The sequence below is a fragment of the Tauraco erythrolophus genome, chromosome 19 (genome assembly GCF_009769465.1).
Source record: "Tauraco erythrolophus isolate bTauEry1 chromosome 19, bTauEry1.pri, whole genome shotgun sequence".
Lineage (NCBI taxonomy): Eukaryota > Metazoa > Chordata > Aves > Musophagiformes > Musophagidae > Tauraco > Tauraco erythrolophus.
Window position 1 is genome coordinate 12,290,690 of NC_141483.1, and position 23,395 is coordinate 12,314,084.

At 53.0% G+C, this 23,395-nt stretch overlaps 1 protein-coding gene across 2 annotated transcripts in view; it reads left to right on the top strand.

Annotated features, from left to right (window-relative positions):
* Positions 1–23,395, top strand: part of NCOR2 (nuclear receptor corepressor 2) — a 173,227-nt gene that overhangs the window by 31,388 nt on the left and 118,444 nt on the right. For both annotated transcript variants that reach the window (XM_086623675.1, XM_086623676.1), the window contains exons 4-5: positions 14,464–14,643; positions 21,077–21,190. In XM_086623675.1, the coding sequence (XP_086479801.1) occupies positions 14,464–14,643; positions 21,077–21,190 (294 nt within the window). The remainder of the gene's footprint in view (positions 1–14,463; positions 14,644–21,076; positions 21,191–23,395) is intronic.

A 23,395-nucleotide genomic window follows, 5' to 3' on the forward strand; every position in this document is an offset into this window, starting at 1 on the left:
GCAGCCCGACTCTCCCCTGCCCTGGCTGCTCCAGCCTGTGGCAGTTCTGGAGCCATGGAGAGCAGGGCCGAGGCTCAGTGCTGCTGGAAAGCCGCCGGGCGAACCGCTGGTGCCTCAAGTGCAGGTTGTTGTTTTGCACTCCTTCGGCTCATTTGTGGTGATCGACATCCAAAACAACCTTTTAAATTGCCTTTCGAGCCGTAGCGGTGGCGAAGGGCGGCGTGATCAGGCTGGCTGCTCCGCCGGAGCCGGCTTCATCATTTACATAATTGGACTTTTCTGTTCCGTTCAGTCGATAGTACAAGGCTCACGCAGTGCGACACCTCACCTGATCTGCTTGAGGGAATGAAGGTCCCTTGGCTCCGTGTGCCTCATCCCTGTCATTGGAAGAAATATCACTGTTTTTTTCTGCTTGCAGATGGGCAGTGTTGAGAGCTGGGTGAGAGGTTTTTCTTCTCCATCTTTGAAGAGCTTGTACGTCTGTTATGTATATCATTTTTTTCTTTAATAGCAAGGATTATTATATGCCCTATTATGTCCTGAAAGGACGTGATTCTTGCTGCTTCTGTGTCATCTGGCTGGTTAGTGCAGGTGACAAAGCAGCAGAAGGTTGTTACGGATTCACAAGCACGTACATCTCCTCGCAGATGAACTTGGCCTCCCTCCTTGTTCGGCATCCCTGCGCACCTCTCCTCGCCAAGGGCCTTCCTGGGGAGGGCGAGGAGTTTGGTGGGAGCAGCTCAGGTGTCTCCTCTGTTGAACACACAACACCGAGCACGTTTTTGGTGCCGTACTTTTCCATTGTTAGGAAATGCAGCCCATCCACGGTTCTGACTTGCGCGATGAAAGCCAGTGAGTTGTGACACTGATCAGATTAATTTTGCGTGCTGTGATTTGAGGAGGAGGGTATTTAATGTGAAATCCTTCCTTCCCAGTGCTGGGTGGAAAGCCGTGGAGGAGATGCAACAGCAATCGATAGTGTTTGCCGGCTGCTGCTGGAGGGGATGGAGTTGGGGGAGTGATTTTGGAGATGGATTTGGCAGAGACGAGTTGCTGCTCTTTATGCCTGTGGTGATGGAGCTGTAATAACATATCGAACATGGCAACAGCCCTTGCTAAAGCTCTGTGGCTTCACGTCCGTGCTTTGTGGAGCCTCATCTCTTAACAACACCCTCAGCATGGATAACAGGAGAGGAGCTGTCGAGTGCCAAAGGGCCTAGTTATAATCGCTCGCTGAAAACCTCCCTTCTTTTTGGACCCAAACCTACTTTTTAAACGTAAAAACTCTTTGGCTGCGGTTTAGGCAGAGAACATTCAGAGGGTTTTCTGGCTTGCTCCACCACGAAATGCTCCGCAGCTTCGTGCTGCGCAGGGGGGGCCAAGGGGCGATGGACATTGGTGTGCGTCAGGAATGCTGGCGTGCGCGCTCGGCGAGCGGAGAGGGGTTGTTTCGGGACAAGCTGACAGGCCCTTGGCTCATTCTGCTGCTCTCGAAAAATGCAGTTCTAATTCTTGGCACCTTTTTCCAGGAGAATAAGGAGCGAGAGCACAGCAGAGCCTGCTCCCTCTGCCCTTGGCAACGGGCTTTTACCCAGCAGCAGAGCTGGCTCGGGGGGGAGCAACATGCTCCATCCTACCCCCAGTTTGGTGAATCGAAAGCAGAAATTAGTGGAGGAGAAGCAGTGCGGGATGAAGTGACCTGGACCACCACCTCGCAGTCCTGACCCACACCTAGTTCCTCTTTGGACATCTTAGTGCTTTGTCCAAGCATCTTCTGCACGTGACGGCGTTCAGCCCAGCTTCTGCTCGCCTTCATCCCAGCCTGGCACCAGCAGCCCCTTTCATCCTGCACCCGCTTCCTTTTCGTGCAGGACGCAGTGGGAAAGCAGAGCCCTGTCCTCTGGCAGTGCCGAGCAACAGAGGAGGAACTGGGCAGCAGACATGGGGCTGCCCAGTGTGTGGTGCCTCCGTTGCATCCTGAGGGGTTCTCCTGGGCCCGCGGCACCCCGCTCCGGTGCACACTGGCGGCTGGTTTCTCCGCTGCCTCGGTGCTTTCTCAGCTCCTCTCCCTGCACGGTAACTCTCCCCAGGTTTGCCTTTGAAGCACCCACTCCGATCACTGCCCAGACAAGGGACATGCCTGATTTCTCTCCTGCCTGCGCCGTTCCCTGAGGAGCAGCAGTGATCGTTTCTGCCTTCTGATCTCCGCTTTGGATGTCGGCGTTCCTGTGGCCACTTAAGAAAGAACCACTGCCTGGTGCACATCAAGCCTTCCCAGGTGGTTACGTGACCGAGACAAGCGCAGGCTTTTCTTTCAGGCTGTTTTTCAGGTCGGTGTTACTCTATCTCTTGGCAGCTGTCACAGGTATGACACGGAGCAGACTGCCCCCAGCACCCAATGTGTTCCTGCCTCGGCAGCGGGCAGAGTGGCAGATGTAAACACAGGAACATTACGGTCTTTCAAACACTAAAAGCTGCTAAAGAACAGGCAGGTATGTGTATATAAATATATAGCATGCATTATATTAATGGCTTTCTATATATTTGGAAAAGGATTTGTAAATCCGTGCGTCCGTGAATGTTTCATGTGCATATATATTTTTCACAGGTTTTTAAGTAACTGAAAAGCCTACTTTTTTATATATATGTACACATACACATATATATGTGTGTATATATATGCAGCCTTATATTCTTGTAAGCTGTTTTTTCAAAGGCTGCTTCTAGCTGTGCAGTTCAGTGATCCTGCCTTCAGCAGCCGCACGGAGAAAGGCTTCCAGTCTCAAGCAAAGCTAAATATTGATTTGAGTCAATCTGGGTGCACTTGGAGACATCACTAGTGTTCATGAATACAGCATAATCGTTGATCAGAGTGGGGAAATTTCATCATAAAGGCCCCAAAAGGGAGGTTTATTATTGCTTTCTTCCAAATGCCTGAATTTTATTAGCTTCAGTCATTCTTGGCAGGGCAGTGGAATGGGATTTTATAGTTAGCAAAGGAAAAGTAAACACAGTAATCATTTCACAGCCCCATGCCTGCCAAACCAAGATGGAAATTCCAGCCTTGGTGGGAAGCTGCTGCTTTGCTAACAGATAATAACAAATTCACTGTGGGCTTATTCTTGCTATGGGAGCTGAGATGTTCGGGTTTGGTTTGGTGTGTTTTTTTTTTTTTTTTTGTAAAATCCTGGCCTGGGTGCTTCAGGTTTTTATGCAGAAACAGCCTGGGCAGAAGTTTGCAGTTTGACTGACTCCCACATTTAGAAATGGTGCTTCTGCCCTGAGCCTTCAGGAGCTGCTTTATAGTGTGCTCTCAGTGTTTGAGCTTTCCTTGGGCAGTCCTGGCCTGGTTGCAGAGCTGGGTGATGCTCAAGGAGTGTCACACTTGAGACACCATGATGGTTCCTACACCCTGAGACCATGTGTTGGGTTTGCGTGGCAAGGTTTTGGTAGCAGAGGTGCTACGGGGGTCGCTTCTGTAAGAAGCTGCTGGTAGCTTCCCCTGTGTCCGGTAGAGCCAATGCTAGCCAGCTCCAGGATGGACTTGCTGCTGGCCGAGGCTGAGCCCACTAGTGATGGTGGCAGCACCTCTGGGATAACAGAGGTAAGAAGGAGGAAGAAAACTACATGATTGCAGCTGGAGAGAGGAGTGAGAATATACGAGAGAAACAACTCTGCATGCACCGTAGTCAGTGAAGAAGGAGGGGGAGGAGATGCTTCAGGTGCTGGAACAGGTTCCCCTGCAGCCCATGGAGGTTCACAGTGGAGCAGAGATCCACCCTCAGCCCATGGAGGACCCCACATCGGAGCAGGTGGATGTGATCAAAGGAGGCTGTGACCCCGTGGGAAGCCCATGCTGGAGCAGGCTCCTTGCAGGACCTGTGGAGAGAGGAGCCCAGGCTGGAACAGGTTTGCTGGCAGGACTGGTGACCTTGTTGGGGACCCACGCTGGAGCAGTCTGTTCCTGAAGGACTGAACCCCACAGGAAGAATCTTCACTGGAGCAGTTTGTGAAGAGCTGCAGCACATAGGAAGGACTCATGTTGGAGAAGTTCATGGAGGACTGTCTCCTGTGAGAAGGACCCCACGCTGGAGCAGGGGAAGAGTGTGAGGAGTCCTCCCCCTGAGGAGGAAGGAGCAGCAGAAACAACGTGTGATGAACTGACCGCAGTCCCCGTTCCCTGTCCCCCTGAGCTGCCAGGGGGAGGACATAGAGAATTCGGGACTAAAGCCCAGGAAGACGGGGGGGGGCCAGGGGAGGTGTTTTAAGATTTAGTTTTTATTTCTCATTTTGGTACTCTGATTTGATCACTAATAAATTAAATTACTTTTTCCTGAGTCGAGCCTGTTCTGCCCATGACTCTAATTGCTGAATGATCTCCCTGTCCTTATCTCAACCCACGAGCCTTTCCTTGTGTTTCCTCTCCCTTTCCCAGCTGAGGAGGAGGAGTGATAGAGCGGCTTTGGTGGGCACCTGCCACACAGCCAGGGTCACCCCACCACAGACCATCTCTGCCTGCTGAATTGGGGGGGGGGTAAAAATAATTGTGACCAAAAAATTCTCCAGATGAATCCCAAACTCTCATGAAAGGTTTGTTTTGCCTGTTTCTCTGAGCTTGTTGAGGCAGAGGACAGGGCTGCTGGCTCATGCCTGGACCCGCACCCGCCTGCCTTTCCCGCTGCTGCGGATGTCGCCTCCTCCCACCTTCCTGACCCGCCGGCGGTGGGGATGGCCGGCACTGCCGCCCCTGATGCTCCGGATGCGGCCTCCTGATGGAAGAGCAGGCGGAGCCGCCAAGGAAACAGCTACTCGAACAAGCGGTGAATGTCGAGACTCCCCCTTTCCCCGTGTCCGCACGATTATTAGAACAATAAACCGCTGAGCGCAGCCGGCGGCTGGCTCTGGCCGATGGTGCAGCTGACGGTTGCTTCGCGCCGCCCGTGCTCCCCCGTCAGCACGTGTTCCGCGCGCGGCAGCGTGCCATGCCTTGCTCCGTGCCATGCTCCGTGCTGCACCTGGACCCCCGCCCGCGTCCTGGGGTGCTGCCGTAGCACCGGTGCTGGGGGTGGTGGCTGGTGAGTGTGCTCCGTACGTGCAGGGGGCTGGTGGGGGCCTTGTCCCCACCGTGTCCCACACACGTGCTGGGACGGCGCTTTGCTTAAGGGGAGAGGCCAAAACGAAGAGGGAGTGAAACAGGCTCCAGTGGTGTGTTGGGGGCAGGTGAGGCCGCTGAAAGCTTCACTAAAAGCCCAGACAAGCTGTTTCGAGGGAAGGGCTTTTTTCCCCTCCTGAGCCCGTGCTTTATGTTGGTTAGATATTTTTCAAAAGCGTTTAAGCAGCTGTGAGCTTTGTTTCATGCTTAACCAAGTTTTCCGCTGCAGCCACCTCGAAATGGAAGTCAGGTCGGTTGGGATTCCTGATGAAACAGTCACTTGGGGTTTTTTTTTTGTCTCAGCCAGTGAAGTTCACGGGTCAGATTGACCGGTGACCTTGTTTCCAGGCTGCTCGGTTCAGACCTCATCCACATGTTTTGAGTCTCACAAGACGTGCGTGCCTGTGCACTGAGATGTTCTGACAGAAGTAGAGAGACTTTACTGATAAAAATTGAACTTTTGGGATCTCACTAGGTTTTGGGGGCAGGGGAAGTCTTTGGAGTGTTGCCGTTAAGTCCAATTTTCTGTGTTTTACAGATGAGAGGTATTTGATGCCCTGTTTTACATACCTGAGAGCACAGCTAGAATGAACCTATACGTTAAGTGACCCTAAAGACATTAGAGCAATGAGATGATGGTGTGCAGTAGGCAAGGAGAGCTTGGTTTGTTGCTGGAGGAGCAGTAACTTCTGTTTTTCAAGCTGACACAGTTGGAAGAGGAGCTGCTGGGAGTGAGCAGGGGTTCAGTGCTGGGACTTGTCAGCGTGTGCCCGATGTGCCAGGAGTTGTTGGTGACCCTGACTTCGTAACATGGCTCTTGCTTGGAAGGGGAGCATTGGGTTGGTCCCACAATGCACCTCAGCCACCACTCAAACCATCTTAGGTCTTCCTAGTGTTTCCTTTCTCCATCGGTCAAGTTCCTTCTCAATAGGCAGGAGAAGGATTTGGGGAAAGATGATTTGGGGAAAGATAATTTGGGTGACAGTTGTGCAGGGAGAACGGAGGGAGGGAGCGCAAGCATTCTGTCGGTATCTCTCACTTGTGGCAGTGGTTAAATAGAGCTGTCTTCATTCATTCCTTTCCCTCCCCTTTAAATCTGGTGCCCCCTCAATCCGACTTGCCGATATTAACACGATATGCTGGTCCTGATTAACTCCCTGACAGATCCCCTCTGGACAGTCCGGGTGCTGCCCTGCATGGACCCCCAGTTGGATTTGCACGGCTGGGGAGTCCCTGCTCGCTCCTCCGCCTCCTTCCTCCTCCCTGGCAAAGGGAGGAAATTTAAATGTTTCTGAAGAGTGACATTTCCATTTCAAAAGCTGTTCGCTCAAGTGCTGTCTGGAGTGGGATTTCTCTCCCACCTCCTCTCTGAATGGGAGCTTTAGAAGTCTCATTTCCTCTGCTTGATAACACCAGCCTGAGAAGGGCTTTTGTCTTTTCATTTCCCCTCAATTTTTTATTTCTAAATCAGTGAGGTTTGTAGAAACTGTCGTGGTGGATTTTTCCCTCCCCCTGGGTTTCTCCATGTGCTGGAGGATGCACCTGGTGTCACCCAGTGAATGAGCTGGAGCTTCCTGGGGTGTGGGGCAGGACCTGCTGCCCAGCGGGGGGGTTCCTGCTGCCCTTCCCTGCCCTGAGCGGGCACCGACCTGGGAGCACCTCCCATGGCCCCGCCAGGGCTCCTGCCAGCAGAGGAGGAGGTTGGCTGAGCACATCTAAGCTCTGCTCTTCCCGGCCATCCCGAGCAGGGACTTACGTGTCCCAGCGCCTGCGGGCAGCAGCGGATGTGGGTGGTGCTGAGCCAGACCCAGGATCGGGCCCTGCGTTTGCCAACAGGATGCTGTAGTATCTTTAATCGTGCTGACTTGCTGCTTGCCTGCTTTTTGGCTGGCATAGCTGTGTCCGTGGGGGTGAAATTGTTGTTTTTTTTCTAGTTTTTTTAGCAGGATGCTCAGTGGAGGGCAAATGGAAACAGATGCAGTTGCCTGTGTGGGACGAACACGCTCGTGCGGTGGCATTTGTGCCGATCACCTCGGTGCTGTATTACTATAAAAATAGGGAAATTTTTCTGCAGAGGCCTTTTTTGCAAAAAGCAAACTCCAGCGTGGTTTTAGCATGGCATCTGGGGCTTGAGGGCTTCCTACCTTCTTGAGGACCAGTTGGGATTTGGCGGGGACTACTCCAGAATCTTCAAATTGGAGGGAATGTGCCTGCTGGGATTAACGTGGACTTTAACGCTGTGTCCCTGTGTGGTTGGTGGCCTGGAAAGACTTGGACTGTGCTTTACTGAAGCAGTTGAAAGAGGATGGTCTTGCGAAAAAATATAAAAGAACATATGAAATAGTGGGAGGGTAAAACTTTCAAAAGCACCGAGTAAGTGTTGTATTTCCCTGGGATTTGTTGGGTTTGGTGACGGAGCTTCCCACGCTGCTGGAGGAGGTTTGGGGGTTGTGCACGGCCGCCCGCACCCCCGGACAGGGGACCCTGCTGCCTAAAGAAACTCTGTGAGTGGCAGGAACAGAGAGAAAAGCAAACGGGGAGGGTGACAGTCACGTGGGGAAACATGTCACCGTGTCCCATGTTTCCGTGGAAGTCTGTAGCAATCATTCAGGGGTTCCTGTGAAGGCTGCCTGAAGTTGGCTGCTTCCAGGGAATGCGAGGGTGGTTTGAGCCCCGTTTTTTTCTCCAGGAGGAGCGCCGTCTGGCTCTGCAGTCAGCTCCCCGGTTGCCTTTGAAATCCGGTTGCGCAAAGCCGGGAGGTGCTCGCCCCGCCGGCCTGGCTGAGCGCCAAACCTGGCAATTCAAAATTTGCCTCCGTAGCTTCCCACTGAATGCCATCGGAGGCGTTTTTCACAGCTCGCTCCTTTTGAAGAGACATCAAACAAGCGCTCGCCTGCCTCGTGTTGCGTTGGCACCTCCCGAGCGTTTCGCTGAGCCTCATCCTTTTGGCCTCCGTAAACCCGAGGCAGGTCTTAGTCACTTGGTCGCAATGTTGAATATTCTGGTGCAGGATTTTGACACACTCTTAAGCCGATGGGTTACGCACCTGGTGCCTTTTTCATGAAAACTTTTGCCTCCCCAGTGCTGTAATTTCATGGTTGTTTTTCATTGCCATAAGCCAGCGCCATTCCCCAAAAAAGTGGGTTTGCTTCTCAAACCGAGACGGCGATGCTTTCCTCCTGACTCCGGCCGTAGGGTGAGCTGGGTCCCTGCCGGGTCCTGAGCCGGGGACTGGGGTCTGCGGGCAGACAGGACGTGCCTGGCAGCGCTGCCACCATCATTGAGTTTGGGTTGGCGAAGGGGAGATGGGGACGTAGGGCTGAGGTGGTGTGTTACAGGGACAACGATGTTCTCGGCAGTACGTGGTTCCGTGCAACGTCAGTGCAGGTGGAATGATGCTCTGGGTGGCTGTGGGGGGACAAATTATTGAAAGAATGTTATAAGTTGCAAATGGAGGAGCTTGCGGCTCTACAGGCCACCCTGACAACCGTAACTTGTCCTCCCCCTTATTTGCTGAAAGCACCAGGACACGGTCTTTACTTTACACGTTCAGTGCCCAGAAAGCCTCTGTCTCGTGCGGAGCGGGTCGCTGGCTGCTTTACTTCATCCTTATCATTTGGTGGGTGGTCTCAGGTTTTTCCTGCTGTCCAAACCATGACTCTGTTTATTCGTAGCAATTTTAGGGCACTTGTTGCTGTTGGCCTGGAGCGCTCCATACGTGCCAGTAAGGTCCTTCCAGCTCTGCCCTTTCCTTTGCTGTAAGGGCCGAGTGTGATACCTCACCTGGAGCTCCCCAGGACTCCGCTCCACTCGCTTGCTTGGTTCAAAGTTGTTCCCCTATGTGAGCACTAAAGTGAGATTTTTATTAATTTTTGGGGTTTTTTTTTGACTTGGACACTTTTTCAGAGTTAATGAAATGCGAAATCACTGGCACAGAGCAGTCATGCCAGATGTATCAACTGTGCTGAAGACGCTCAAAGTAAAGGTTTCCAGAATCTTTTTGGACATTGCAGAAAGGCATATTTTCCTGTAAACTTGTTCTTGGAAGAGGCAGAGTTGTTTTGGCTGAAATATACTGTTTAGGAAAAAAAAAAAAGCCTAGATATTTGGCGTGGAAAATTTCAGTCCAGACAGTTTAACAAACTTAGGGTCGACTGAAAATCCAGCAATGCAGAATAGACAATATTGGGTGATTCGTAATGAGAGGTGGAGCGATTAGCTCCGCTTCGTACCGAGTAGATGGGAATTCATCACGCCTGCAAAATCAGTAGGGAACGTCCGCGTTCAATGCAATTATTATCCACTAATGGGGAAATGCGGGAAGGTAATGAAAGGCACAGCATCCATTTGTCAGGATAATGCCTTGGGCTTCGGTGGGAGTTTGCCTGAGTAGGGTTTTCTGGGTTTGACCCGTTATTCCAGGCTACCTCCGAGTCCGGGAGCCGTGTTTGCTGCCGCTTCTGTAATATCCTGGGATCCTGAGGTCCAGAGGCAGCATCTGTTAAGGATAACACTGTGGAACAGCTTTTTTGAGCACAAGCAAGTTTTGCAAGAGCAGATCCTGGGTTTTGGTTAGTGCATGTAACTGTAGCGCTCGCTGGCGAGGTTTTACCACCCTCCTAAATCTACTGGTGGGGGTGGGGAGGGAGGGTCAGCATTTGGTACTTGTTTTGCAATTAAATTGCTTCAAGCTGTTGAAACATTGGGGAAGTTTTTTGACCTACTTTCGTGCAAGCTTAGAAATTGTTGGGATGTTTTCTGCCCTGGCTGCGTGGAATTCAGCTGGATTACAGGGGAAAGGAATTTCGTAGGCCTTCTCATAAAGTCAGATTTATTTAAAGAAAATATAAAAATAAATAAAAAAATCAGCTTTGTCTTCAGGCAGCTCCTTGGTCTCCAGCTTCATGAATTCCCACAAGAGCACGCACTGGGCTGCATCCAGTGGAAGTGACCCCTGTTTTGCTCGTCCCCCCACCTGCACATGCCACGGAGCGTGGGGATGGAGGAAGGAGGTGGGCGACGCCTCGGTTCCATGCGTGGCATCCCTGGGGCGCACTGGTTGGCCTCACACGGGAACACCCATGAGCTCGTGGCTGGTGAACAGCACCCGAGGTGCTCCCCGGAGTCACGCTGCGTTCACCAACATGCACATCTACGTCCTGCTTCGGCAGCCGTCCGAGCGACTGCGGGGACGCGGCCCAGCTGAGAGCCCAGTGGTATTTAAGAATTAAAACTCCGTTTGAAGGGTGGAGCTGCTGAAAGAGCCATTAATGCAGCAGATGGTCATGAACAAAAGCGTTGTGATAACTCGATGTACTTTTCGCTGCTCGGGCTCTCTGGCTTCATATTTGCGGGAAGCGAGATGTTGGTTTTCAGCCCCTTCGACTTTTTACCCCCGTCAGTGCTGTCACCTTGAGGCTGCTGATGTGCCAGAATGCGTTGAATGCTTTTGTGATGAAAAAAAAATAATTTCTCTGGTGCACCTTTGGCCCATTTAAGAGTTTGATGTACATGTTTTTACCTTAAAACCTGACGGAGGGAGGTGCGGGCGTTGGCTCTCCTGCTCGGTTTTCATCCCAGGGTGTGTGGGAAAGCCCCGGGGCTCTGCGTCGGCTGGGGTGTGCAGTGCTGCTCAGGCACGGGTTCCTGGCCCCAGACGAGTGGCTGTCCCTTCCCTGTGGCACGGCTCACACGGATGGGGTTTTAGGAGTGTCGCTCGTTGGTGGAGGGACCAGGGTTGGGGTTGGAAGGGACCTTCAAGATCATCTAGTTCCAACCCTCCTGCCATGGGCAGAGACATCTTCCACTAGATCACGTTGCTCAAAGCCCCATCCAACCTGGCCTTGAACACTTCCAGGGATGGGGCAGCCACAGCTTCTCTGGGCAAGCTGTTCCAGTGCCTCACCACCCTCATTGTAAAAAAATTTCTTCCGTATATCTAATGGAAATCTCCCCTCTTTCAGTTTAAAGCCATTAAACGGTTCCCACCGTCTCTTCTCTTGTGGACCCGGTTGCTGGTGTGCCCCAAGGCAGGGACGTTGAGTTTACCCGGAGACTTACTTGCTCTTCAAGACATCAACAAGCAGTTGGCTTATCCTTTTCCTTTCCCCCCTTTCTCCCATGTTTTTAAACCACTGCCTAATGGCGTGGAGTAGGCTGGCTCCGTTAATGTTATCTATGTTAGGAGTAAAAGCGTGGAGAAGAGATCCACCCCCAAAGCCTGGCCTTTGATAGACTCCTCAAGTCATAATTGTTTTCTTCAGTGCCAGCATCTCCTCTTGCTGCGGGAAGGTTTACGCAGCCTCTGCCCCCCGCTCGCCCACCCTTGTTATCATACAAATCACATAATAATAAGGCCAGGGATAAACAGGAGCTACAGTAGCTGTTAGCCGTGTATAAAAACAAATCACATGGAAACGGGATAATTGCTGAGAAAATATCAACTTGAGTAATGCAGTAATTGTTTTCTTCCCTCCAGCAGATTTATTCCAGCTCTCCCGGCTCATGCTGGTTTCTAAGTCTGTGACTTCCCGTTAATAAGAAGAATTTCACGTTTCACACTGTACTTGTTCCGAGCCGGGTGCGACACTGAAGCAGAGGAATATATTTTGAGCGACTTCTTGAGAGCGCTGGGAGGCAGCACCAGTTAAAATATCTCTCTCCGTTAGAGTCCACTCGGGCTCTGGGTGGGCTCTGGTCTTTGCAAACCTCTTCTCAACCCATTTTTGTGGTTTAGAACAAGGGCTGCTTCGTGCCCTGTGTCAATCCAGGAGCTCTGCTTTTTGGATTTCACCATTGCACAGGCAAGATTTTAGTTTAATTTTTTTTTGCCTTCAGTTTTGATTTTACCTTGCTCTTGCTACTTGTAATTTCCTTTATTTAGAGAGGTGCTTGTGACTTGATAGTGACCAGTTACTTGAGGTCCAGGGACATTGCCTCTCTCCAGTGCTATGATCATCTCCCAGTACCAGCTGATGATGGTTTTTGTGCTGTGACTCGCAGCGGTCCCCCTTACTCAACTTTGCTGCTGTTTTACTTCAGATTCTGCAAGGTAAAAAGATTACATTGTACCAGAAACCAGGTTTCCAAAGGGTTTTATGCCAAGGAAGAGTTTAAAGATGCCCTGCCTTGCATCTTGGCAAATGGGAGAGTACCTTTTGTTTCACATGCAGAGAAGTCTTTCTCTCCTGCATTTTCAGCAGGTAACTTGCTGTCCTTCAGAAAAACCTCCCACCTACGCGCCGCTGCCACTTCCCCTTCCCATCCCTCCATCTGAATGAGATTTTGTGAGCACCTGATTTGTCTCTTGCTTCTCATGGTTGTCCTGCTTCTCTTGGTGTGCAAAAAAAACCCAACCGAAAACCAACCGAAAACCACCAAACTCCTCCCTGATTGTGGAGAACACAAAGCCTTCCCATTGAGAAGGCTGACCAGTTTTGGTGTCTAATCCTGGAGAAGTAAAACAAGACAGAATCTGCTCTTTGGTATTCTCCAGAAACCTTTGATGTTCTTCTAGTTTCTGTTCTGAATGGATGCTGGAAACAACCAGCTCAACTTCCCAGTGCCTCTGTGCTCTTAGGGCTGGATGAGCCCCACGCAGGACAGCGAGGAAGGAGTTTCACATTGCTCCTTTGCTTTCTGTCCCTTGATGGCAGCAGTGAGAAGCGTGTTGGTGCCTCCAGGCTGCACCAGCAGTGGTTCCTCCTTGGCTGGTTCCTACCTGACTGGCTTGATGTGTCCTTCAGCTAGAACAGGGTTTAACAGTGAAGGATGCTGGTGTCCTGGGACATGGCTGCTTTGTTGGAGAACATCCTCTTTTGCGTCCCCTTCTTCCAGCTTTGCCGTGGATGATTTGCCCATCCCTTACGGAAGGGAAGAGGGCAGAGCTCATCCCATAGAATGGTTAGGGTTGGAAGGGACCTCAAAGATCATCCAGTTCCAATGCCTCTGCCAGCGGGGAGGACGCTCAGTGCTGGTTGGTGCAGAACAATGTCGGCTTTGTCTGCGGGTGCAGGGCTGCTGTAACGGAGGTACCAAAGTTGTGTGAACTTCTTCTCTTGTTCGCCTCCCCCCTTCCCCCTCCCCTCCCAGCAGCTGCAGCATGCTGGCGGCCCAGCCTGGCAGCGGTTTACGGTTACAAACCAAGGCCCAGCTCCTCTTCCTGCCCCCTCCAGGGAAAGAAATCCAGCCACTCACTAAGCAAATGAATAAATAAACTTATAATTAAGGTGCTGGGTAGCTGCCAGAGAGGAGCATCCCGGGTCAGGGTAGGCTGTTGGTGTGCCGTGATCCCCGTTTGCGTGGCCGATGGTTATTAAACAGCTGCTTCATCCCAGGTGTGTTCATCAGTGGGGGTTGACCTTGTCCAGGCATGCAACTTGTGTCTGCAGGAGACAGGCTTCTTCATGTGGAGCTGGAGAGGTGAGGGACGGTGTGCAGGTGAGGCGATGCTGCTCAGGATGCTCGTTGGGCTCAGCAACGTCGTTGCGTTGCTGGAGGAGGAGCTGAGCGTTTTGGTGTGTTTTCCCTCTGCCCCCAGCTCATGGTCATTAGAGCTGCTCCCTGGGGTGGCCATGGAGGTTATGCTGATCCATCTGGTCTCTGACTTGAAGGGTTTTGTTGAGCTGAGAGCCTCTTTACCTGGAATTGGCAAAAAGCTGATTTTGTCAGTTCAGTGTATTTTAATCTCAGCTGACCTCACCTCTCCCCCTTTCTTTCCATTTCTGGATGGATGCATTTGACATCCAACACTCGGAGCTCCCCCAGAATTTATTAAGAGATGGAGGAGGACCTCCACGAAGGAGATGGAGTCCTCTTTCCTCCCAGGGGTTGCCCTCATAGCCCCTTTCGTTCAGCATGATTAATGCCACTATTGTGGCATGGCCGTGGCAGTGTCGGAGGAGGACATGTCTGTGGCCACCTCATTTCTGCAGAGAAGATGTAGCCTTGAGCTGGCTGCTGAGATGTCAAGGGATGGTGCTGCTGGGAGCTCCTGAATACGGATAGGTTTATTGATCCTGTAGGAAGCACTGAAGGTGGTGGGTGTCTCTGAGGCTCCGGCAGGAGGAAAAGCTGCTGTCATGTCCTTAGGAGACTAACCTGGTGCTCTCTGGAGATGCTGGAGGTTGTGGAGCACTACGGTGATGTGATCTGGCAGCTGGTACTGCTTAGTCTAGCAGGTTTTTGAGGGAGGTTTGTGTCTCAGAGGGCTGGGAACAGGCCAGGGAGCTGTGGCAGCTGGTGTGGGAGGACCAGAGAAGGATCTAAAGTCTCCTGGGAAAGAACTGACCTGGTTGTTTTATGCTCCCCAGGATCGTGGCCTGCCTGGCAAACTGGAGCCTGTGTCGCCTGTGAGCCCGGTGCACCCCGACACCGAGCTGGACCTGCTGCCAGCCCGGCTGTCGAAGGAGGAGCTCATTCAGAACATGGACCGCGTGGACCGCGAGATCACCATGGTGGAGCAGCAGATCTCCAAGCTGAAGAAGAAGCAGGTAAGAGGCTGTGGTCCGGAGGGAAGCACGTGTCCTCACTTCTGTGTGCTGCCTGACACCCTGTCCTTGCCCATGCATGGCCACAGAGGGGAAGTGGCAGTGCCAGTGCCACCAGGATGGTCTGCATCTGTGCTCCCTGTCGTGACATGGGGCAGTTGCTGCTGTGCCAGAGGTCTGGAGCTGGTAGTTGCAAGACGAAGAGAGCTTTGGCATCCCAGCTTGTGGGCTCTTCTGCATGTCAAGAGTATCTTCGAGGGAGAAATGTCTGTCCTAGGTGACTCGCCCATGGTCATGGCAAGCAGTCAGTGGCAGAGCTGGCAATGCAGCCGGGGTTGCCCAAGTTTTCTGCCCAGCTTTAGCACAAGGTCTTTTCTTTTTCCTTTCCAGCAATTGTCTCTCCCCAGTGCTGTTGCTGCTGCTACTGTAGTACTGGGCTGTTTAAAACATTGCCGCCATGTCCTCACGGCCCTTCCTGTGCATCCAGTCCCCTTCTCTGGGGTTCTGCAGCCGTGAGCAGCGTCTGGTCTGACTCCAGCCAGGGCTGTGCCTGAGCCGAGGATTTGAATCCGATCGTCTCAGCTGGTGCTTTACCCCTGCACAAGAGCAATCCCCAGCAGAAGGATCACCCGCTCGATGTTGCCATGTATACAATTACCATAAACCCATTAAGAGATTAGTATGACAAAACCTTGGGGGACGTCTGTGAAAAACCCACAGACTTAAAGGCTTTCACTTCCTAAAGCAAATCTCTTCTCTCTGCCTCTCTCTTCCTGGTTGTTTTATTTCCTTTGCTTGGGTCTGGTTTCTAAACTCCGTTATCAGCTGCTAATTCCGAACTGCCCGAGAGGAACAACCTCTCCAGAGTGGTGTGCAGCAGAAGTTCAGTAATGGAGCAAAACCTCTACTTGGGCTGTCGAATGGGGCAAGTGCTCCTCGAGGACGAGAATGCATTTGACCTTCCTCCCCATCAGATCTGTATTTTCCCATGCCAGATACTATCCCTTTCTTTCCTGCAAGACAAAGCAGGATGTTTTGGTTTTGTTTTCAAACAATACGGTTTAATTAATGTGAAGGATCTTTTTTTCTGTGTATGTATGTGTTGCTTGTTGTCTGCAGAGGTATCGGAGTGCTTAGGGAGAGAGAGAAGAGTGGGCAGAAGCAGCTGTGCTGGGGTGCGAGGAAGCAGCCCTGTGTGCCAGCTCGCAGGGGCCAAAGGAACATCTGGAGCGATGGAAACCGCCGAAGTTCCTCTTGTTGGGTTTGGTGGGAGCTGGGTGAAGCCAGCCCTTCCCTCTCCCTCCTAGGAAGCTCAGACAAAATGTTGGTGTCCTCTCTCACCTGGTAGTCTGCCTGCTGCTCCATGTTTTTAACTCACATTCGAGGAAGAGGGTGCAAACTGTGGTCACGTCCCACTCCAGAGAGGGGCTTCTGGAGCAGAACATGTGCCCAGTGCAGTGGGGACAGTCCCGCTGATGGCAGCTGGGAGGGCTGGCAGCTCTGCCACCCCTCTGCCTGACTTTTTTCAGAGGTGCTGAGGAGCTGCTCTTGAAGCTGCCTAGAGCAGCATATGCTCCTTGCCATTAAAATCAAGCTGTCCTTCCGTAAGGAAATGGGTTTTTTATTGTTGGCTGCTTGGTTGCTTTATTTCTTCCCTTGGAACAAATTTTACGATTCTTCCTCCCCACAAAAATGCTCTGCTGAGTGGGGAAGAAGGTGAAAGTGGCTCTTGGCAGTAAAAGCATCCCCTCCCCTCCTTTTTGACTCTATTTTTTTTTTTTTGAACATGGTGGCAAAATCATTTGGTAGCAAATCCCACCCCCCCAGCATGGCCTCCGTTCCCCTCCGGCAGGATCCTTCCCTAGCCCGCTCCTCCGGCAGAACCAGCACATCTGGGAGGAAGCGTTTTCGGGGGGTGGGGGAGTCCTGTCGGAGATGCTCCGGGAACGTTTTGTCCATCTGTGCATCTGAGCTGTCAGCGCGGGAGAAAGACGAGCGAGGAAAAGCAATCAGCCCGAAACAGATACCGTTCCTGCAGGAATGAGCGGTGGAGCGGGGGAGAGAAACTGTACGCAGCCGGAATATCCTAATGCTTTTCCCCTCTGTCTTTGGGAGGCCTTCTCGGGGTAATTAAACACATTTGTATGGAAAGGCTGTGCAAAAAAAAAAAAAATCCCCACCAACCCAAATCCACCAGCTCTGTTTTTTCCGTTGCTCCAGAAAAGGCAAGGAAGGCTCAGCCTGGACTTGGCAAGAAGCAAACGTCTCCAGCAAGCTGAGGAACCTGCCCCAAACCCTGCGTGCCCCTGGCAGAAGGCCACCTCCAGCCACCGTCCCCCGCTCATTCATGCGCCATATGTGCTTAAATCTCTCGATGAGTCCTCTCTTCCCCCTCTTCCTGACAGGGAAGGATAATCCTTATGCATTTATTCTTGGCAGCGGTAGTGGGGATCTGAAGGAGAAATAAACTGCTGGGCTGTTCTCCCGGGCAGTGCCGGAGCCTCCCCGGGCGCTCGGCGAAGGGCTCTCCGGGAGTACAACACTCCCACCTGGTGCTGGAGGTGGAGCTGGCTGGGTGGAAGAGCTCCAGGGTTTCTCCTTCCATCTGTCTCAGTTTCTTCTGTTCTCCCCTCGGCTCTTTGAAAGTGTTTTTCCAGGATGCTCTGAGGCTGGAAGCCCTCTCCTGTTCCCTGGGCAGGCGAAGCATCCCGGTCCCTGGGTGATGGCTGCCCAGCGCACGCAGAGTAGCAGTTGGGGGTGTGTGTGGTGACCTTGACTTCATCAGGCAGGTCCCTTCAGCACTGGGGGCTGGTACGTGCAGGAATAAGGTCTTCCCGAAATGTCACCCACCTTCCTGCCAGCGCCGTGGGCTCCGATGGCACCTCCACAGCATGTGGTCCAGCTAAAAGGAACCGTTACCTGGAGAGGGCACCTCCTTGCTTGGAAGCGGGTTGGCCCATGGATGCTGTAGGAGCCAGGGCAATGGCTAACGATGGCATCTTGCATCCCTTCAGCATCACCGCGCTGGCTTTCATTTGGGGAGAGGAGGGGGCTTTCAGGCAGCCGCTGCTGCGAGTGGGGAGGGAGAGAGTGTGGAGCCATCAAGACTCGTCTCTCATCCCGCTTCTCTCCCTGTAAAGGTCACAGTCCCAGCCTACCTTTTGTGGCAGACCTTTAAGAAATCCATTTTGTCCGTGTCTGGGAACCCTGACCTATTTCGCTTTGCCATTTCCCACGGCTCCCAGGGGCTGAAGCTGCTGCGGTCAGGTGCGCTGCCGCAGACCCTGCGCGCGTCCTGCCGCTGCCGTCGGCCCGTTGGTAACCGAACGGTGTGATGCCACGGGGAGGAGAGTTTAATTCTCTGCTGTATTTCAGCTATAATTAGTTTTGTATTTTTCTTTTAACGAGCTGCTTTTAATGAGCCTCCACTTACTGGCAACCTTTCATTTCCTGATAAGTCATCAAATCGTCTTGTCTGAAATCACTTGTAACTCACTCAACCGCTTTGCGGAATTTTGTGGGTTTCCAGAACAGAGTAGCCAAGTTTCTGTCAGATTTTTTTTGTTTTGTTTTGTTTTTATCCAAATAGTTTCCCAAGAGAAGTAGACGATTTGACTGATCCCTGTTGTGGCTCTTTCTCTGGAGATTTTGGAGTTTGAGGTGGGAGTGAGGGTGTGTGATGGGTGCCTTGGCTGGTCTGAGGACACCGAGCAGGAGCAGGCAGGTGCCTGGAAACGCTGCTTCCGCGCCGAGGCTGACACTGAGAGCTGCTTGGGAGCCTGTGGTTTCAGCCATGTCTTCTCCAAGAGCTCATGTCCCCTTTGCAAGGCCCTGTGATTTGGGCCACCTGAGGAACAGCTGTGGTTGAGAAGAGAAGGGAGCTCTTGGGCTGTACACGCATGGTTGGAGCCTTCAGTGTGTGGCCGGCTCTTTGTGGGTGGAAAGGGATGGATCCCTGCGGTGCCTGGGAAGGTTCGTCACCTTCCCAGGTGCAGACCTTCCAAGTTGGCTGTTTCCTGGCCATCCTCATGCGTGGCTGGAGTAACACCTAGGTTAAGGCCCTGACATGGGCACACACATGCCAACACGTGGAGCCTGGGCTGTGCTGCCTCTGCCAGAGCAGGCTCCGCAGCTGGGACAGTGCTCAGCCGATGGTGGCCTTTTTTTTTGGCTATATCTCAATGTTCCCTATGCTACTGCTTTTCCCTGTATGGGAAAAGATGCCCACCTGTGGGGAGGTGGAGCATGAGCGGAATCCACAGCACGGGGTTGCTTCATCCATGGAAACACAAAAGTTAAGAGGTGGGAGGTTTCTCAGCCAAGCCGGTAGACCTCTCTGGGTGCTTAAGTGTTTTCTTGGAGTGCATGCTACAGCCCTAGTGTTGCTAAAGGTGCCGTCAACAAGAGCAGGGATGATCTGAAGGAGGAACAGGTGCCCACCACCTTCTCAGACCACCAGACACCGCTGTCAGTGGGAGGCCAGTGGTGCACTTGCCTCTAGTGCGAGCCCATTGCTGTCAATCCCAGGTGTGTTTTCTCCCTAGTACGAGCCTGACCCGATCTTCCCCTTGCTTCACCAGGGGATGCTTTAGCTGCAGGGGAAAAAAAAACCAGAGATTTGGAGATTCAGAGCCGAGCAGTGAAAAAATCATAAGTGCTTCTTGACAACTGCTCCCTTTCCCGTGCCTGTGCTGCCGCGCAGCTGCCGTGCGTGGCGTGAGCTCTCCCTCCTCGCAGGGAGCCCGTGGCCCCGGGAGGAGCTTGGAGGAATCTGTGATTTCCTCTTTTGAGTAAGCGGTTCCTCAAACTTACTGGAAGGGCTCAGATGTCTCCTCCTGCCTCGCACCCGTCCGGAGAGCCGGAGGCACAGGTCGTACGTCAGATATACCCGCTGACCGTGGTGATATTCAAAAGTGCTTTCTTACATCTACTACTTTATAATTCAAGTTTGCAATGGCCTGAGCAGCTCGCGGATGGGTGGGAACGTGCTAAAAGATTAGTGATCTCTAAAGGTGCTTGTGTGGACATGCTCCCTTCTGCTTTCCATCTCCCAAGGGGGTGGTTGGCATTCCAGCCAGCTTTGGGGCTGGGTGCGTTTTGCTGCAGGTGTGGTGGGGATGTGGTGGACATGCCTGTGGAGCAGCTCTTGGGCTCCTGGGTGTTTCTGCTGTGAGTGGGAGTGAAGCTTGGGATGAGACACACACCTGGGGTTGCATTGTCCCAACACAGGCAGACATGTGGTGCTGGAGGGGACGGCACAGTGTGCTTCTGCACGCAGCTGCTGCACCTCAAACCCTAGATACCATGAAACGTGGAGCTGTGACAATGTCGTAAAGACAGAAAGAAAGCAGAAGAGCCAACAGAACAGGCTTCTTCAGACTGTTGTCTCTGAGGGCAGGTCACCTGAGTGGTGGCCATCCATCCCTACTGGGCTTTCTCTGGTTCAAGCCTGGACTTGGTGGTTTCTCCTCAGGACAGCTTGCCCTGTGTGCAGGGAGGAGAGGAATGAGTCTCAAAGGCACCTTCCCAGGAGTGTGATGGCTGATGGCTGGAAGGCAGCTCATGCTGTGCCGGTGGCCTCAGCAGCTCTTCCTGTGCTGCTGGGACAGCCGGCGCCGCGTGGCGTGTTCACACTGCAGGTGTTTGCAGCCCCAGCACTTGGCCTCTCTACGAACATTCCCCAAAGGGTATCTCAGTGGCCTGTGCCCGAGCACCGTGCCCTCCTCTGCAGGGAATCCTGTAGCTGTTGCTTGCCCTCCTGAGCACTTTTCACCTCTCCCCGTGGCCTGGAGGGCTGCCATGTGTCCCATCAGGCTGACTCTCACCAGAGACGTCAGCTTTGACGGTGGTGTTGCCTCCTCTGCCGTAACTACTGGCTCATCCGGCTGTGTGGCGCAGGGGCAGCCAGTGCGCGAGTCATTTCATCGAGAGCAGTCATTCCGGGGCATCTCCAACCACAGCACCGCCAGATAATGCTGAAGGAGGAGAGCAGCCTTGCTGCTCACCACGCGCTCCTCCACCACTCGCTACAGCACGGCGGCAGCTCCCACGGCAGGTAGCAGCAGAGGGAGCCGGGCTGGAGCTGCAGTTCTCTTTAAGGGTTTCCAGTAAAATCGTGATTTCTAGCCTTCAGCCTTCTCCAGGAGACTCATTTGAGCCAGATCCTCATCCTCCATGCCTAAAAAGTACGGACCCACCAGCGTGGGGCCGGGTGCCCGGCGCAGGACAGCGCTGCGCTTGCGTGGCAGGGGATGTTGCACAGCTCTCCTCCCTCTCCCCGTCCCTCCGCAGCCCCAGCCTGCCTGTGGCTCGCAGGAAACCTTCTGCCATGGCGGTTTCTGCCTCGGTCGCGGCACCGCGGAAGGTCGCGTGTGGATGGGGACGGCTGCGTTTCTTGCTGTGACTCACCCTCCTCCTCCCCCCTCTCCTTCCACAGCAACAGTTGGAGGAAGAAGCAGCCAAACCACCAGAGCCTGAAAAACCCATCTCCCCTCCTCCTATCGAGTCCAAACATCGCAGCTTGGTGCAGATCATCTACGACGAGAACAGGGTGAGTCTGGAAGCGATGGGAGTTACCAACATACGATCGTGCGGTGTCACCCTGGCCAGGGGACGGGGAGGTTGGTAAAGGGGTGGGTGGGGGATTCCCCTGGGCGAGACCCCTGGGTGGAGGCCGTGGGAGGTGGATAGATGGAGCCCGGTGGGGGACGGTGATGACAGACGGCTGAGCCGTGAGGAGCTCGCTCTGCTGAGTGGATTGAGCACAGACATCTTCTGAAGAGCCTGCCTGGGGGGGTTCCCTGCCATCAGCCTTAAATTTGACACGTTCAGGAGGTGCTTCAGAGCCCTGTCTGTTAAAAAGCTTGTTTCATCCTCTCCCCTGGGAGTGAACCTGGTTGAAAGCTGCCTCAAAGGATGGGCTTTGGTGTGGTGGGATGGGCTGCATGGATGAAGGGGGACATCTGTGATGCTCCAATACTGGTGGGCCAGCTATGAGCTCTCCTGGCTGCCCTTGAGCCCCCCAGGCTGGAGCAGAAAGGATGTGGATGCAGCCATGGCTGGATTTGTGGATATTTGATGCTGTAAATAGCATCAGCAAAGGTCAGGCTGGCATCCCTGGCTCTGGATCTCTGCCTTGGCCGCTCATTTGTTGCACTCAGCCATCGCCTGTAACAGCAGCCGGAGGAGACATGAATTTTGCTGTGTGCTTTGGAGCGATGCTAGGAAATTGGGCCCTTTGGTAGATAATCAAGCATATTCATTTTCATTTAGGTGTTGGATAAAAAGGATGATTTTGCATAAAAGGAAAACTACCAGTCGCTAATTATTTTGAATTGCGAGGCCTGCGATTTCACTGGGAGCTGCAGAAATCCAGGTGCCCAACTCCTAAAAAGAAAAAAAAAAAAAATTCGCATACCCTGTGCTCCCAGGCAGTGCAATTTTCCTGGTTTTCCATTTTCCATCTGCTCCTCTCCCTGAGCCATAGGGAACCCAGCGCTGGCACGGGCTGTTGTGCCAAGTGAGTGAAGACTGAGGTTGATGCGTGCGAAGTGTTAGCAAGCGTCGGGTAGTGATGGCTTTACAGACACTGGGCTTTGGGGCAGGTGATGAGTGTTCCTCAAAGCCGTTCTCCTGTGGCACCACCAAGTCTTGGCCTAGATGGTTTGTGCCTCCTGTGCAAGGGATTGGATTCAAGAAAAGGAGATCTCAAACACTTTTGTTCCTGTTCCGTTGAGCTGCGTCCTCCTTGGACCTGGACCACATCATGAGAGGAAGAACTGGGCGATGGTGCTGAGGCAGGAAGGAAAGGTGGTCTTCAGCCATTGTGTCCCTGATGGCCTGTGTTGCAGCAGTCCCCATTAGCAGGACCTAGCTCAAAGCTGAGTGTCCTACAGCCCCTTGTCCTGCTTTGACACCTCTTGTCTCTGCCCACTCCAGCAGCAGGGTCACCCTTTCCCTCCCGTTTCCCTGAGTCTCCCATCACCTCCTCCACAGCAGATACCATCTGCTCTGGAAGCCTCTGCCACGGCTCGGGGCAGTCCCTCGGGATTGCCGCCCTGGCCCATGGATGGTGGCAAAGAGTGTGGACAGCAAGCGTGGAGCTCTGTGTTTCTCCTTGAAGGTGTGCAGCCGTAATACCTTGGACAGTGTCACGTACAGCGCTTGGAGCTGGTGGCACCCGTTTGTCAGCCTGCCCGACTTTATTCCAGGTTACGCTGATCCTCGAAGCCAGGCTGCTTCCAGGAGCGGTTTGCTATTAACACCTGGGCTCTCATTCCAGGTGGGCGCTCAGCAAGTGAAGGTCACACCTGACACCAAATGGCTGCGTAGTTTCAAACCCGGCTCCGTGTTGGTGTTTGCGTGATCCCTGGGGTGGGTAAACAATGATTCTTCCGCTGTTCTTGTAAAGTCCCCTCGTGAGTAGCGTGTAAGCCAGCCCGTCTGCGGGCAGGAGACTCAAACCGAACACCTCCTCCCTTTTGCTTGATAGAAACCGTAGCAGCTGGAGGGAAGTTCCTCCTTTGAAGAAGGCATGGTCTGTTGGCAGAGCCTTGCTGCCCGATGGCAACGGCTGAGGTTGGGCAGTGCAGGGACCCTTTTGAGTACCGTAGCCGGGAGATGCCAAGCTGCGGGCTGCAAGGGGAAGGGTGTGCTGAGCATTGCCGACAGCATTGCCTTTGTCCTGGCTCCAGTAACAAGGGCAGGATGCAATTGTCCTGCTAAAGGGGATCCCTGGGCTCAACTTCCAGCCTCT